The 15,807-nt window shown below is 35.7% G+C and overlaps 1 protein-coding gene across 1 annotated transcript; it reads left to right on the top strand.

Annotated features, from left to right (window-relative positions):
* The first annotated feature begins 492 nt into the window (after positions 1–492).
* Positions 493–14,689, top strand: LOC144448680 (cysteine--tRNA ligase, cytoplasmic-like). The gene is made up of 16 exons (XM_078138966.1): positions 493–509; positions 1,943–2,123; positions 2,971–3,166; positions 3,572–3,721; positions 4,579–4,719; positions 4,995–5,083; positions 5,854–6,088; positions 6,428–6,556; positions 7,117–7,350; positions 8,056–8,153; positions 8,597–8,786; positions 9,105–9,173; positions 9,705–9,786; positions 10,168–10,316; positions 11,767–11,910; positions 12,602–14,689. Exons 1-16 carry the CDS (start codon positions 497–499, stop codon positions 12,728–12,730), a joined length of 2,229 nt encoding a protein of 742 aa, XP_077995092.1. The 5' UTR covers positions 493–496; the 3' UTR covers positions 12,731–14,689.
* The last annotated feature ends 1,118 nt before the right edge of the window (positions 14,690–15,807 follow it).

Genomic DNA, 15,807 nt, shown 5'->3' with positions numbered 1-15,807 from the left:
CTTTACTTTATTGCAATGTTAAACTTCAGTCTGTACAACGCCCTGAGACGCACGTACGTACGTGTAGCGCGTTTTCTTACAAGAAATAAAATAATAATGATGATGATCATCGGATGATGATGATCATCGGATGATGATGATGATGATGATGATGATGATGATGATGATGATGATGATGATGATGATGATGATGATGATTATGATGATGATGATGATGATGATGATGATGATGATGATGATGGTGGTGGTGGTGGGGGGTTGATGGCGTACGTTTTGGGGAGACAAATCTGTCGATGTCTTGACTTCATGACTGGAGAGAGAGAGAGAGAGAGAGAGAGAGAGAGAGAGAGAGAGAGAGAGAGAGAGAGAGAGAGAGAGAGGGACGATATGTACGTCAGAGGGTATGGATATGATGTACGTACGTGATTATTCGAGCCGATGATTGCAGTTATGTCTAGCGCCCTCAATTCGCACTTCCGGTATTTCATCAGCTATCATGGCAGACGCCGGTAAGTAATGTTTTTTGACATCTCGTCGCCTAAATAACAAATATATCATGATCCCCTAAGGGTGTTACCCCCCTTTCCTTTGCCAATACTGTCTTGCCTTGTTTGTTCTAACGTTCTAGAGTTACTCGTAGAAATGGATCTTTTGTAGATAGGGAGTAGTTTGTAAATCAATGACTTTTGCTAAACGACTGTTTGTTGGACGTGGCGTCCGTATGGTACACGACATGCCTACTACAGTGATCGTTGGTTTATGACCATTTTACATCACAGCAGTAGGGACTAACTTCGTTAACAGGGTGTCGATTTTCAGTCGCATACATGGGCCGTCAATACATTGAGAGTCAACATCAAGGACACAAGGTAACAACGTGCAGTGTCAACCAACCAGCAAACTGATTTACACACGTGTTTATGTATACGACTATGAGGAATTAATTATGATACAGGTGTATATGATGGTAGAAAGTTCGGAATTTGAAAAGGAAGTCAGATTCCTAAATTCATCCACTCATGGTAATAACTTTAGAAAAGGAACTTGGGTCCTAAAATTCGTTCACGCACTAAATTGCTCGTTTAGTTCATTTTGGATATTCATTCATATAAATATATGTCATTAAATAATTCAAATTTTCATTCCTTAAATGACAAAAGTAAATTTTGCGTATCTTGACCTCAGATGATAAACTTCATGATGGAAAATGTCTGTGTTATTTTTGTATGCTTTACCAATGCTAAGCTTGCTATGGCATGTTGCCGTAGTGATTGATTGTAATTCATTAAAACATAATTAATTGATTTATTCATTTATCAACTAATGTATGTGATTTATGTTAAATGTCTAGTGTGGATTAGGATTAAAATCTAGGTGTGATAAAATGGTTGTTTGGCAAAGCTATAGAAAAAATGGGCCCAGAACAAAAGAATTACAGCTCCAATCATAACAAATACCATATTACAACACTAAATATTAGATCCTGAGATTTTAACTAAGGGAGCCCAAGCTTAGCTAGTAGTGTTTATGACAAAAACGAAAACAAACAAACATCACCACTAACAGACATGTATGACAGAGTAATTCTGAGAATTACAATATGGTCACTCTGCATAATCACCCTATATGAAATGGTTGAACCATTCTCATTAGATTCACCCAGAAGTGATAGACTTTTCCTATCGACCTAGAGTGTTTCAAAAACTAGAATGGAAATAGGAATCGGAATGTACACAACTGTAAATAACAGTATTCTTGCTGTCCAGGAACTACATTACTTGTTGTTATAATCATTTTGATGTCTTTTCACCTAAGAATTAAATAAGCTTATAAATTCAGTTTGTACCATATTAAAAAGGGCTCTTAATGAGGATTCTTAAATTTAGTTGTGTTTATAACAGCTGATGTGTATTTCACAATTCTCTTTCTCATTTGTATCTAGGAAACAAGAAGAGATGCCAGCCACCATGGCAACCACCAGCAGGAAGTAAGAAGTCTGAGTTACACTTGTATAACAGTTTAACCAGAAAAAAGGAGTTGTTTGTTCCACAGAATGGCAAGCAAGTACTATGGTACAGTTGTGGTCCAACGGTATATGATGCCTCACACATGGGTCACGCTAGGTAAGTCTCTTTCACTTTCATTACTTTGTTGCTAGGCAATAACAACAGTCATTGGTTGCATTCCTACCACCTACACTTCTTACCTATGACCTTTCCTGTGACCTTTGCAGTGGCAACCTATAACTATGTCTACATGTATATGTTTGGTGAGCAAAATAACTAGAACACCAAACCCCCTAACTTAGTGATGATTAAAAATCATATGTTTTACATCAGAATTTCAACTCTGCTTTCTATTCAGGTTACAGGTCCTATATATCATTTGATATCTTACGGCATGTTTTAAGTCAGTAGTTCAACTATGATATCTATTCATGTTACGGTCCTATATATCATTTGATATTTTACAGCGTGTTTTAAGTCAGTAATTCAACTATGATATCTATTCATGTTACAGGTCCTATATATCATTTGATATCTTACGGCGTGTTTGAAGTCAGAACTTCAACTATGATATATATTCATGTTACAGGTCCTATATATCATTTGGTATTTTACGGCGTGTTTTAAGTCAGTACTTCAACTATGATATCAATTCATGTTACAGGTCCTATATATCATTTGATATTTTACGGCGTGTTTTAAGTCATTACTTCAACTATGATATCTATTCATGTTACAGGTCCTATATATCATTTGATATTTTACGACGTGTTTTAAGTCAGTACTTCAACTATGATGTCTATTCATGTTACAGGTCCTATATATCATTTGATATCTTACGACGTGTTTTAAGTCAGTACTTCAACTATGATGTCTATTCATGTTACAGGTCCTATATATCATTTGATATCTTACGGCGTGTTTTAAGTCAGTACTTCAACTATGATATCTATTCATGTTACAGGTCCTATATATCATTTGATATCTTACGGCGTGTTTTAAGTCAGTACTTCAACTATGATGTCCTTTATTGTATGAACATAACTGATATTGATGATAAAATCATTAAAAGAGCTCGTCAAAATCATCTTTTTGAAGAGTACAAAAAAGGAATAGAGAGTACAGAGATTGTTTTAGAGGATATCAAACAAGGCAAAGCAGTAAGTATCACGAGACAAACTTTTATTTATCTGTCATTAGATCTGAGCCTGTTACACTATTATATTAGTACTCAATAATTTTGTTTGTTGAGGTAAAGAAAATATGTGTCAGTGACATAGGGGGCCTTGTCATTACAAGTTATACTTATAGACGAGCAGCGATAAACCCTTGAGACACTTTCATAGTGACATAGCGAGACCTTGTCATGAGTTGAAGATATACAGTACCAAACTCTTGAGACATTTTGATAGTGACATGGGGGACCTTGCCACTATGAGTTAAAGCTGAGTGTTGGCAAACCCTTATGGGGATATTTTGAGAGTGACTTAAGGGGTCTTGTCACTGTGAGTTAAAGCTGAGTATTGTCAAACCCTTATGAGATATTTTGATATTCTGGTTTTCAGAAATGTCAGGACAAAATGGAAAAGGAAACAGACCCGGATAAGAAAAATATGTTGGAGAGAATTTTGAGGAAAGTGGAGACAGCTTTAACAGAACTACAGACTTTAGTAAATAATAAGACAGAAAGTACAGAGTGTAAGGCAGCTATGCAGGTTTGTATACATATATCTTTATTATACCTGCCTCACTTTAGTCTAGCTGCTAGAACTCGGGTGTTCTTCCGAAACAATATGATAATATGTGACCATAGCCATTGAGGGTTCGGGCAAAGCCCTCAATAAGAACTTCGTGCACAGCGAACTTTGTTCACTTATCATTCGGAAGAAAGCCCAAAAGTCTAGCAGCAAGACTAGCCTCACCTGTGCTATCTTAGGGACAATTGCAAAAATGTCACACAATCTCAATAAATAAAGTGTATTTGTGTTTTGTTTTTCTTTCATTTTGTTTGGGGGGGGGGGGGTCTGGCATCAATGCTATTGCTGAACTTCATTTTTGCACTTCTAACCAGGTTTTGAAATCTTTCACGCCTTCAGTGATAAAAGGTTCTGTATTTACTACTGTGATGTTGATTGAAATTTACTGCTAATGTGATATACAGGGCTGGGTTTCTGGTTAGTATTTTAATGTGTTTTACCATGTTTTGAAATTGTATCAATCGTAGTAGTTTGACCACTACAATGTTCACCATGGTTATACACTATATATAACTGTGTTGATGTCTTATGAACGTTCATACAGAGGGGGAGGGGAGGGGAGGGGGTTTTGGCCTGAATAAACAAAGTTCATTTATTGAGCTTGTGTGACATTGTGCGACCATTGCTTCAGATTGGCACATCCAGGATGGTTGCCAGGCAACTACAGATGATAGTGCCCATGGGCAATATCATAATGTGAGTGCGTATAGATAATTGTATTATACTTCCAGTTTTTGGTAGCCAAAGCTACATTGTTTTGTTAGTAATAGTCCATCTGTGTTTTAATTATATTTGTGTTTTTCTTACTTCAACAGAGAATAGTTGAAGAGTGTCGTGATGTTTTAGCCGATGAATTGGACAGAAAGTCAGGCCACACTATAACAGACAACTCAATCTTTTCATCCCTTCCTAAGTATTGGGAAGAAGAGTATCACACAGATATGACATCACTTAATGTAAGTTATCAACTGAACATTTCAATATCACACAGATATGACATCACTTAATATAAGTTATCAACTGAACATTTCAATATCACACAGATATGACATCACTTAATGTAAGTTATCAAGTGAACATTTCAATATCACACGTTAGCTATTGACTTGACATTTCAATATCACACAGATATGACATAAATGATGGCTGATATTGTTTTTGGCAGTGTCAATCATAATATCACATTCCCTTCCTGATATTTTATTTAACATTATAATTCAACAATTTACAGGTTCTTCCAGCTGATGTCCTAACCAGGGTCAGTGAATATATCCCTGAAGTCATAGACTATGTCAAGAAAATCATAGATAATGGTTATGCGTAAGTAATGTACAGATACTTAGCAGTTATCACATGATCATCATGTGACTATCCTTCTATTCAAGTCATAAGTTGGTGCCATTGATAAGTTATGCAATTGTTGTTGGCGTGTCATGTTAGTACATGTATTAAGTGCTGTCAACAGTACTGGAGTAGAGTCGTGATGATGGAATGGTTAGCATAGCTTTGGTCTTGAATTCACATGTTGCAAGTTTGAGCCTTACCACTACTATTTGTTTCTGAGTGACTAAATCCTTGGGCAAGATTTGAACTATGGTTGTGCTTTAGTCAACCCAGCTGTATAATTGGGGACTTGATAGGATAGAGGTTGCAATATGAAGAATTACACTGATGCACTTACAGAGGCTGCAATGGAATTTATGCTCCCCAGGGAGTTGAGGAAGCATACTGGGCCATTGTGTCACTATAGGTCTATGCAAGAGGTAGTAATTGTAAAGTGCTGTGATCATTACATACATTATGAATGACACTTTATAAATGTGCACCTTTACTTGCATTTAGCCATGTGATCATCATGTGACTAGCATAGTCAATTCATTCATATTCAAGTCATTCTATGACAGATGTATCCTTTGTAGGTCTGTCATGCTGGAAAGTTCTATCTAAATTATGTTTATCATGTGATTGTCATGTGACTGTCATGTGACTATGTTGATGTTCAGAGTCATACAGAATATTGAACATACACATATATCATACTTGCATAAAGAACAATGTCTGACAATCATCATTTATTACTTCATTTCTAGGTATGAGTCCAACGGCTCTGTCTATTTCTCTGTGGCTACCTTTGATAATGCCAGTGACCATAGCTATGCTAAGTTAGTACCTGAAGCTGTAGGTGACAACAAGGCACTACAGGAAGGAGAAGGTGATCTCAGTATAACACAGGACAGACTAGATGAGAAGAAATCACAAAATGACTTTGCAGTATGGAAAGCATCAAAGCCAGGAGAACCAGCATGGGATTCACCTTGGGGAAAGGTTAGTGAGTTGGGTATTATGTATTTAGCAATTTATTAAAGAGCTCCCTCTAGTGGCCAAAACCATTAGACATAGAGAGTAGTGATTTGAGATTTTGCCACTCACACTACATGTAGTAAGATAGAATTGTTCAAATCCAGTGTGTACACTCCCTAGGGAGTTAATGAAGAGCCTGTTGTGTAGATACATCCTGTTGTGTAGATACATATCCATGCCAGAAGTCTGTAGGCACACCGTTGGAAAGTGCTGTATAAAAACTTGTATCATCATTAATATTCTATATTATTGCCATGGAAACATGCATGTATAATTTGAAATGTTTTCTTACTCTTTTTATAGGGTCGTCCAGGTTGGCACATAGAGTGTTCAGTCATGGCTAGCTGTATTCTAGGGGAATCACTTGATATCCATACAGGTGGCTATGATCTCAGATTTCCTCACCATGACAATGAACTTGCCCAAGCTGAGGTAAACATCTTTATAACTTACAAGATGTATTGATCATAAGTATTCACTTATGCTAATTATAGCAATGTTTATTCATGTATTCAAATTTATGTGAATGTGTTGTTATCAGAACTAGTCTTGCACCTTGGAATGTACAGCAATACAAGATATGTGAGTAATTAGTATTCATTTATGCTAATTATAGCAATGCATATTCATGTGTTCAAATTTATGTTAATGAGATACCAGAGCTGAATATTCATAACCTCACATCACACATCTTGCACTGTATAGCCAATACTAGGTGTGAGTAATTAGTATTCATTTATGCTAATTATATCAATGACAACAAGTATTCAAATTTATGTGAATGTGTTGTTATCAGAGCTAGTCTTGCACCTTGGGATGTATAGTAATATGAGATATGTGACTAATTAGTATTCATTTATGCTAATTATTTCTATATAAGTATACTGATATTCAAATTAATGATAGTAAGTTATGAGCCTATTTATTATTCATACATTTTACACCTTGCACTGCCTGGTCGTAAATCATGTATTATTTGTTTGTTTTTTCAGGCACACTATGGTAATGACCACTGGGTGAGATACTTTCTACATTCTGGTCACCTGACAATAGCTGGTTGTAAAATGTCTAAATCATTGAAAAACTTCATCACCATCAAAGATGCATTGGCCAAACACACATCACGACAACTACGACTTATGTTTTTACTGCATTCATGGAAAGATACATTAGATTATTCGGATAATACTATGGAAAATGCCATACAGTATGAAAAATTTATGAATGTAAGTATGTGCACATGAATTTGAGGTCAATTTTACAAGATTAATTTATATATAATAATAAGTGGTTTATTTACCCAAACGTATAAATGATTACAAAATATTGAGGTGGGAGGGGGGGGGGGGTGATGAGAGAGAGAGAGGGGGTGAATAGAGAGTCAAGAAATAGCTTACAGCTAGTCTAGCCTGACCCCCGACATTGTACATTGTACTTTGTGAATGATAACAATAGAGTATGACTAATACAGAATACTTGAGTCATGTCTTCTCAGAACCAGTCAACTGACAACTTAATTTGCAAATACAAACCCAATTGGTCATAATTTTGTTGACGTTTAAATTGTCTTCTGGTATTGCTAACACAGTTGATATAATAGTGTCTTAGTGTATGTGTATTAAATTATGTCATTGAGTACCATAGCAGGTTGGAAGTATACAAAGTGAAAGTGAAAGTTTTGTCTGTAAGAACATGTTGTGCCATGCTGTCATTTATCACATGAAATGAAGACGTGATAGTTATCATTTGAAGGCTGATTGCATGTCATGTAATGTCGTATCATACAAACTAGTGAATGTCTAGTATGCTTTATAAGAAGAATAGTACATGCAAAGCAAAACATTTAACCCCCTCCAAAAAAAAAAATAAAAAGAATATTTTGATTGAATTTAATCATTAAAATGGTATTTATTTTCAATTTTGATGTTTAGGAATTCTTCCTCAATGTGAAAGACATCTTACGAAATGCTGCTGTTGGTCCAGAAAAGTTCCTGAAATGGAATGAAGCTGAGAAAAAACTGTCTGAACAGTAAGTGTTTTATTGTCATAGATCTTTTAGTTCATTTAGAAATTAGAAATTCATGCTGAAATTTCATGATGGTCGAATGGTTAGAAACACCAGGTTTGATTCTGCAAGTTGTCTGTTCAAGCTTTTTTGATGCAGTCTGTTTCTGAGGGGCTAGTTCATGAGCAAGATCTATACCACCATTGTACCCAACTGTATAATTGGGAACCTGGTAGGATAGAGGTGACAATGTGAATGATTTAATTCTATGCATTTACGGAGACTGTAATAGATTATATGCCCCAGGGAGTTAAGTTAATGTGACTTGCATACAAATGTATAGTACATTACTACTAACAGCCATTATTACAGTAACTTTGAGAATTTTTTTTTTTAATATTGATTTAAAAAGAATGATTCTTGACAATTTTCAATATTACATCAACTCTTCTTTTTGTTGTCTACAGATTTCAGCAAATCAAGTCGGATATAGACCAAGCACTGTGTGATTCTATAGATACTAAATCAGCCATGGATGCCATGAGAGATTTAGTCAGTCAAAGTAATATCTATGTAAGAGACATCAAGTCCAGTAAACAAATACCAAATAGTATATTATTACGTAGTATTGCAGTCTATCTTACAGATATATTGAAGGTAAGAGATTGTACAGCTTTGTTCCTAGATTTACAGATACATTACAGATATATTGAAGGTAAGGCATTGTACTGATGTGTTCCTAGATTTTTGAACTGAACTGCACTGAACTGAACTGAACTGAACTGAACTATGGCAACCCGGTGAACTATTGACCATGTTACTATGCCAACACAGTGTACCACTGACCCTGTTGCTATGCCAACACAATGTACTATTAATATAGTATGAGGGCTTGTGAAGACAAAGGAATAATGGAAACAAAATAAAACTTAACACTAATCAAGAATCCATCATTTTTGTTTGATATAATTCCAGGTGTTTGGTGCAATAGATGGTGATGATTTGATTGGCTTTCCTATGTCTAGTGGAGAAAATAATGCTAATGTAAGTAAAAGTACATTTGATTGGCTTTCCTATGTCTAGTGGAGAAAATAATGCTAATGTAAGTAAAAGTACATTTGATTGGCTTTCCTATGTCTAGTGGAGAAAATAATGCTAATGTAAGTAAAAGTACATTTGATTGGCTTTCCTATGTCTAGTGGAGAAAATAATGCTAATGTAAGTAAAAGTACATTTGATTGGCTTTCCTATGTCTAGTGGAGAAAATAATGCTAATGTAAGTAAAAGTACATTTGATTGGCTTTCCTATGTCTTGTGGAGAAAATAATGCTAATGTAAGTAAAAGTACATTTGATTGGCTCTATGTCAGGTGGAGAAATAATACTAATTTAAGTAAAAGTATGTGATTGGCTCTCATATGTCAGATGGTTTTCTATTTATAGTGGAGAAAATAATGGTAATGTAGGCAAGTATAAAGCACATGTGAAATCTAACTTTCTTTGAATACACAATGTTATGAAAGCAAGTTACATCAACAGACTTTCATTTTTTGGTTGGTCTCTTTTTTTTTAACAGTTGGAAGAAACTGTCATGCCATATGTAGAAGCATTTGCTGAATTCAGAGACAGTGTAAGACAAGTAGCTAGAGAAAAGAAAGGTAATTACGATTTCAATTTTGACATCTTTTGAATTCTGAATGGTTGTACTTCAAAGCAGGGATGTAAGTTCAAGTCACCATTATCCATGACATAGTCCACACACACACACACGTACATACGCACGCACGCACACACACACACACACACACACACACACACACACACACACACACATACATATAGTCATGTACATTCTTAGTAAGAGGCTGTGTTGTAACTTCAAGTCAGCATTTTTCATGTGTTTACCCACTTTACCTGGTGGAGGCCTATGTATGTAAACAAGTCCATTGTCTATTTTAAATACAGACACCCAGTATGTGGAACTATAATAAATTACTATGTATTACTAACAGATTCTATTTATTTATTTCATGGCAAAGTTGTTGAAGTCTTAAAGTTATGTGACCAAGTCAGAGATGATGTCTTACCAGAACTAGGAGTACGTCTGGAAGACCATGAAGGTCAACGAACTGTTGTTAAACTAGTTGACAAGGAAATTCTACTCAAAGAGCGAGAACAGATGCAAAAGGTAAGTGAACAAACATACACCATTACTCTAGCAGTCAGGGATGATTACTGACATAAAGCCCACAGGTGTTATATGTTGTTGGGTCCAGGATAGATTAGCCCTGTCATGCAGTCCCAAACTTGACAGGAAATTTGTAGATTCATGCAATGTTTGTTTGTATATGTCTGTATAAAATAATCCCCCATATCAATTTTAAAAAAAAACTCATTAAAAAAGTCAAAGTAAAAGAAAAGACATTCCACCTGATATAGATATGAAGACAGTACCAGTTGACAGCACTACAATGAAAGGTATCTGTAAAAAAGTCAGTTGACAGTATTCCACTGAATGGCATCTGTAAAAGAGTTAGTTGACAGTGTTCCACTGAATGGCATCTGTAAAAAAGTCAGTTGACAGTATTCCACTGAATGGCATCTGTAAAAAAGTCAGTTGACAGTATTCCACTGAATGGTATCTGTAAAAAAGTCAGTTGACAGTGTTCCACTGAATGGTATCTGTAAAAAAGTCAGTTGACAGTATTCCACTGAATGGCATCTGTAAAAAAGTCAGTTGACTGTATTCCACTGAATGGTATCTGTAAAAAAGTCAGTTGACAGTGTTCCACTGAATGGCATCTGTAAAAAAGTCAGTTGACAGTGTTCCACTGAATGGCATCTGTAAAAGTCAGCCGACAGTATTCCACTGAATGGCATCTGTAAAAAAGTCAGTTGACAGTGTTCCACTGAATGGTATCTGTAAAAAAGTCAGTTGACAGTATTCCACTGAATGGCATCTGTAAAAAAGTCAGTTGACTGTATTCCACTGAATGGTATCTGTAAAAAAGTCAGTTGACAGTGTTCCACTGAATGGCATCTGTAAAAAAGTCAGTTGACAGTGTTCCACTGAATGGCATCTGTAAAAGTCAGCCGACAGTGTTCCACTGAATGGCATCTGTAAAAAAGTCAGTTGACAGTGTTCCACTGAATGGCATCTGTAAAAAAGTCAGTTGACAGTGGTCCACTGAATGGCATCTGTAAAAGTGTCAGTTGACAGTATTCCACTGAATGGCATCTGTAAAAAAGTCAGTTGACAGTATTCCACTGAATGGCATCTGTAAAAAAGTCAACCGACAGTGTTCCACTGAATGGCATCTGTAAAAAAGTCAGCCGACAGTGTTCCACTGAATGGCATCTGTAAAAGTCAGCCGACAGTATTCCACTGAATGGCATCTATAAAAAAAGTCAGTTGACAGTATTCCACTGAATGGCATCTGTGAAAAAGTCAGCCGACAGTGTTCCACTGAATGGCATCTGTAAAAAAGTTGGTTGACAGTATTCCACTGAATGGCATCTGTAAAAGTCAGTTGACAGTGTTCCACTGAATGGCATCTGTAAAAAAAGTCAACTAGAAAGATCTACATTACACAAATGTGTTGGGTTTTCAAGTATATATCATTGTATTTCTGTCACAGCTCGCTGAGGAAAAACAAAGGAAAAAAGAGGAAGCCAAACAGAAGGAGAGAGAACGACAGGCAGCTAAGGAAGCACAGAAACGTATACCACCAGCTGAATTATTTCTTAAAGAAACTGATAAATATTCAGCATTTGATCCAAAGGTTAGTTTGAATTTGACCTGTATTACTGTTACATTCTAGAATTCAGCATTTATAGTGTTGTACTTTGGTATTTGTTGAAGTACTGCATCAGTAGTAGTAAGACTGCATCTGTAGTGTTTGTTGCAGTACTGCATCATTCTGTAGTGTCTCTTGCAGTGCTGAAGCATTAATAGTTTGGTACCCTAGTGTTTGTGGTAGTGGTTGTTGCAGTACTACATCTGTAGTTGTTGTTGTAGTACTGTTAGAATAGCATTCATACTGTTTGTAACCTAGATTGGCTTCCCATGATCCTTTGGGTATAAGAGTAAATGTCCTTGGTCAGGAATATCATAGTAATCCTTAGAATTCTAAGAATTGATATGTATTTCAATGCCATATTTAGTATACTTTCTTTTTGAAACCTCAGTAACTAAAGGGAAATATCTTATCAAGGCTTATGAACAACAATTTATACCTTCATTACCTGTCATTAATTTCTGTATAAAATGTTCCATAATTTAGGTTGGGATTCCTGATATACATGTGAGGAGCTCAGGTACATTTTACCTGCTTTACTACCTCTAATAAACACATTGGTACAGTAGGGAACCTACTTATATACAAGGGGTTGAGGTATAGGTGGATTTGACCTGTCAATCAGTTTTCAACTTTGTATCGCCATGACTACACTTTCATTCTCCTTGTTTTGCAGGGTATACCTTCCCATGGTGCAAAGGGTGAACCACTCAGTAACAAACAAATCAAGAAACTTACCAAGGCTTATGAACAACAAGAGAAACTGTACAAGGAATTTCTGAATAGTCAAGAAGTGAAGAACTAAAATGAACCAGACTTATTTACCTTCAAAACACTCAGAAATATAGTAATGTATTATTACACAGACAGATGGTCTAACCAAACATAGTCGTGTGTTGCAAATCACAACAAAATATGAAATGAAATAACTTGACCAGCTAATTATTTTTTTTTTCTATTTCACTTCAAGTGCAGTACAATCAATAAACACAATTGATTGGCAGATTTGTCATTTTGAACACTGACAATCTACTTTTGTTCAATGTCTTGTCTTTTCTATAATCTTACTATAATTGTATTAATTTCAATAAAACCATGTGATATTGCTATGGTAACTGTCAAATCTAGGACACTGGCTTCCTTTCAATAAAACACACCTGTTAATTCGGACATTTATTGGCTTTATTCAACAAGATGTATTCAAATATTACGGTTGAACATTTTTAAATATTCACTAAAGGTAGCTCTCTTTGCTAAATTGATTCCAGCATCCTAAACCAATATTGGACTCACTCCATTAACTTAATAAATTCCTGAAAGAAAAAAATTGATATTATATTAGTCATATTAGATACTATTGTACCACCTGGGTCTTTCTTAAAACACAAATTCTCACCTGTTATACCTGCAATATTTGTGAAATGTTCAGCAAATTGAGAAATGGAGAGCGTGCTGTGCCAGTGATCAACATGATTGTAGGAGAAGTATGCACCCCTGACTTTGTCATTTCTATAAATACAACACCAGCAATAGAAATGTAGTGTTTGCTATTGATGTAGACATTTCAACTCTACATACAGTGCTGGCATAAAAGTGTAGTGTTTGCTATTGATGTAGACATTTCAACTCTACATGCAGTGCTGGCATAAAAGTGTAGTGTTTGCTATTGATGTAGACATTTCAACTCTACATGCAGTGCTGGCATAAAAGTGTAGTGTTTGCTATTGATGTAGACATTTCAACTCTACATGCAGTGCTGGCATAAAAGTGTAGTGTTTGCTATTGATGTAGACATTTCAACTCTACATGCAGTGCTGGCATAAAAGTGTAGTGTTTGCTCAGTAGATGTACACATTTCAACTCTACATACAGTGCTAGCATAAAAGTGTAGTGTTTGCTCTGTAGATGTAGACACATTTCAACTCTACATACAGTGCTGGCATAAAAGTGTAGTTTTTGCTCTGTAGATGTACACATTTCAACTCTACATACAGTGCTGGCATAAAAGTGTAGTCATTGCTATGTAAATGTAGACAAATTTCAGCTCATATAGTGCTGGCAGTAAAAGTAATGTTTATATCTACATGAGTAATTTATAGATACATAACTCTATCATTGTAATTGTTATTAATTTTATTTTTTGTAATCATGATTGGTGTTGTTTGTTTGTTTGTTATTTTTTGTTTGCTTTTAATCTTTCTCTCTATGTATACTTTTATATGTCATTTTGTAACTTTTAATAATTCATCTGGGGAATTATTACTTGTTCAAAGTAAACTACCATTTCACCAGACTGTAGTTGAAATATGTATATGTACAGAGCAAAGGTCTTACTGCCAACACTATAGGTAAAAGGCACACATATCACAGAAAAACAAATTGCATCCACCTTTACTGTAATAATGGGAAAAAGAAAATAAATAAGAAAAAGACAAATGCTCGAGAAATTTTCAGAATATGAAATTGGCCATGTGATATATCAACTTAATTTTCATATTTCAGATTGTCATAAGTATCAATTCTTGCCTTGTTGAATTCCTCCAAGATAGATGCATCTGTCATCCATTTTTGACAGAACTGTACATAAGCCAGTGTATTCTCCAATACTCTCACTTTGTCACATTTATTGGGACACACATTACAGGTTGGAATCATTTTACCCAGTGATTCACAGCATTCGGATATCTTGGCTCTATACAGATATAAATGTAGAATTGCTAGAAAGACTGCAATTGAAACATTCATAATTTGTAGCTATGTCGGTTTACACCTGAAGCTGTACTATTTCTTAATGCATCAAAGTGTAATACCTGAAACTATAACTTAATACTTTTATTTGCATATAATTAAAAACACTTTACAGTCCATATTTCAAAGTGTGTCCCCTCAATTTTACCACCACTACACATAGCATTTAGTGATCAACAAGCTACAATGGGTATTACCTGATTTCAAATATCCACAAATAATGAAGTACGGTAACTTTAAAGGGAAGCTACATAAAACTCACATAATGTATACTTCTGGATGTTAATTTGACATCACTTACCTACGAACACGTTCATTCTTATTATGCATGTCTTTCTGCCAAGCCTTTCTTTGTCCATTTTCATAGAATTGGTTCATAGCAAGTTGAGTTGATGAGTCAATCTTACACAACTTGTTTTGTTGCAATGTGGTTGCTGTATTCCTTTGTAATACAAAGATCTTCCTGTTTATCTCATCTACAGATACATCACATGTTTGTTTCTCTTGTGATTGTTGGTGCTGCTGATGATGCAGCACATTCTTGTGTTTGTCTTGTTGTTGCTGTTGGATTTGTTCTTGTCGTACTTGCTGTTCTAGTTGTTGTTGGATCACTTCCTGGTTCTCCACTTGTTTTTGCAGCAACTGCTTTTGTTTCTGCTGCACCTCTACCTGGTGACCATTCTCCACTTGTTGTTGCGACAGTTGCTGATTGTCTTGTTGCTTGTTTTCCTGGGATTCTATTTTTTGCAGCATCAAATGATCATGTTGGTGCTGCTGCATCGCTCCCTGATGTTCCACTGACTGTAGTGTCTGTTCCTCTTGTAACTGTTGCTGTTTCTGTTGCACCTCTTCATGAGACTCCATCTGCTGCAGTATCTTTTCCTGTTCCAATGGTTGCTGTTGTTGCTGTTGCTGTTGCACCTCTCCCTGATGTTCCACTGACTGTAGTGTCTGTTCCTCTGGTAACTGTTGCTGTTTCTGTTGCACCTCTTCATGAGACTCCATCTGCTGCAGTGTCTTTTCCTGTTCTAATGGTTGCAGTTTTTGTTGCTGTTGCACTTCTCCCTGATGTTTCACTGGGTGTAGTATCTGTTCCTCTTGTAACTGTTGCTGTTTCTTCTTCACCTCTTCATG

Source organism: Glandiceps talaboti, chromosome 17 (genome assembly GCF_964340395.1).
Source record: "Glandiceps talaboti chromosome 17, keGlaTala1.1, whole genome shotgun sequence".
Taxonomy (NCBI): domain Eukaryota; kingdom Metazoa; phylum Hemichordata; class Enteropneusta; family Spengelidae; genus Glandiceps; species Glandiceps talaboti.
This window is presented reverse-complemented; position numbering and strand designations above follow the sequence as displayed.

Excerpts from the sequence above, each read along its gene's own strand:
- LOC144448680 (XM_078138966.1), top strand. Across the intron at positions 6,557-7,116 it reads ATGAACTTGCCCAAGCTGAG|GCACACTATGGTAATGACCA; the intron begins GTAAACATCTTT and ends TTGTTTTTTCAG. Across the intron at positions 9,174-9,704 it reads GTGGAGAAAATAATGCTAAT|TTGGAAGAAACTGTCATGCC; the intron begins GTAAGTAAAAGT and ends TTTTTTTAACAG.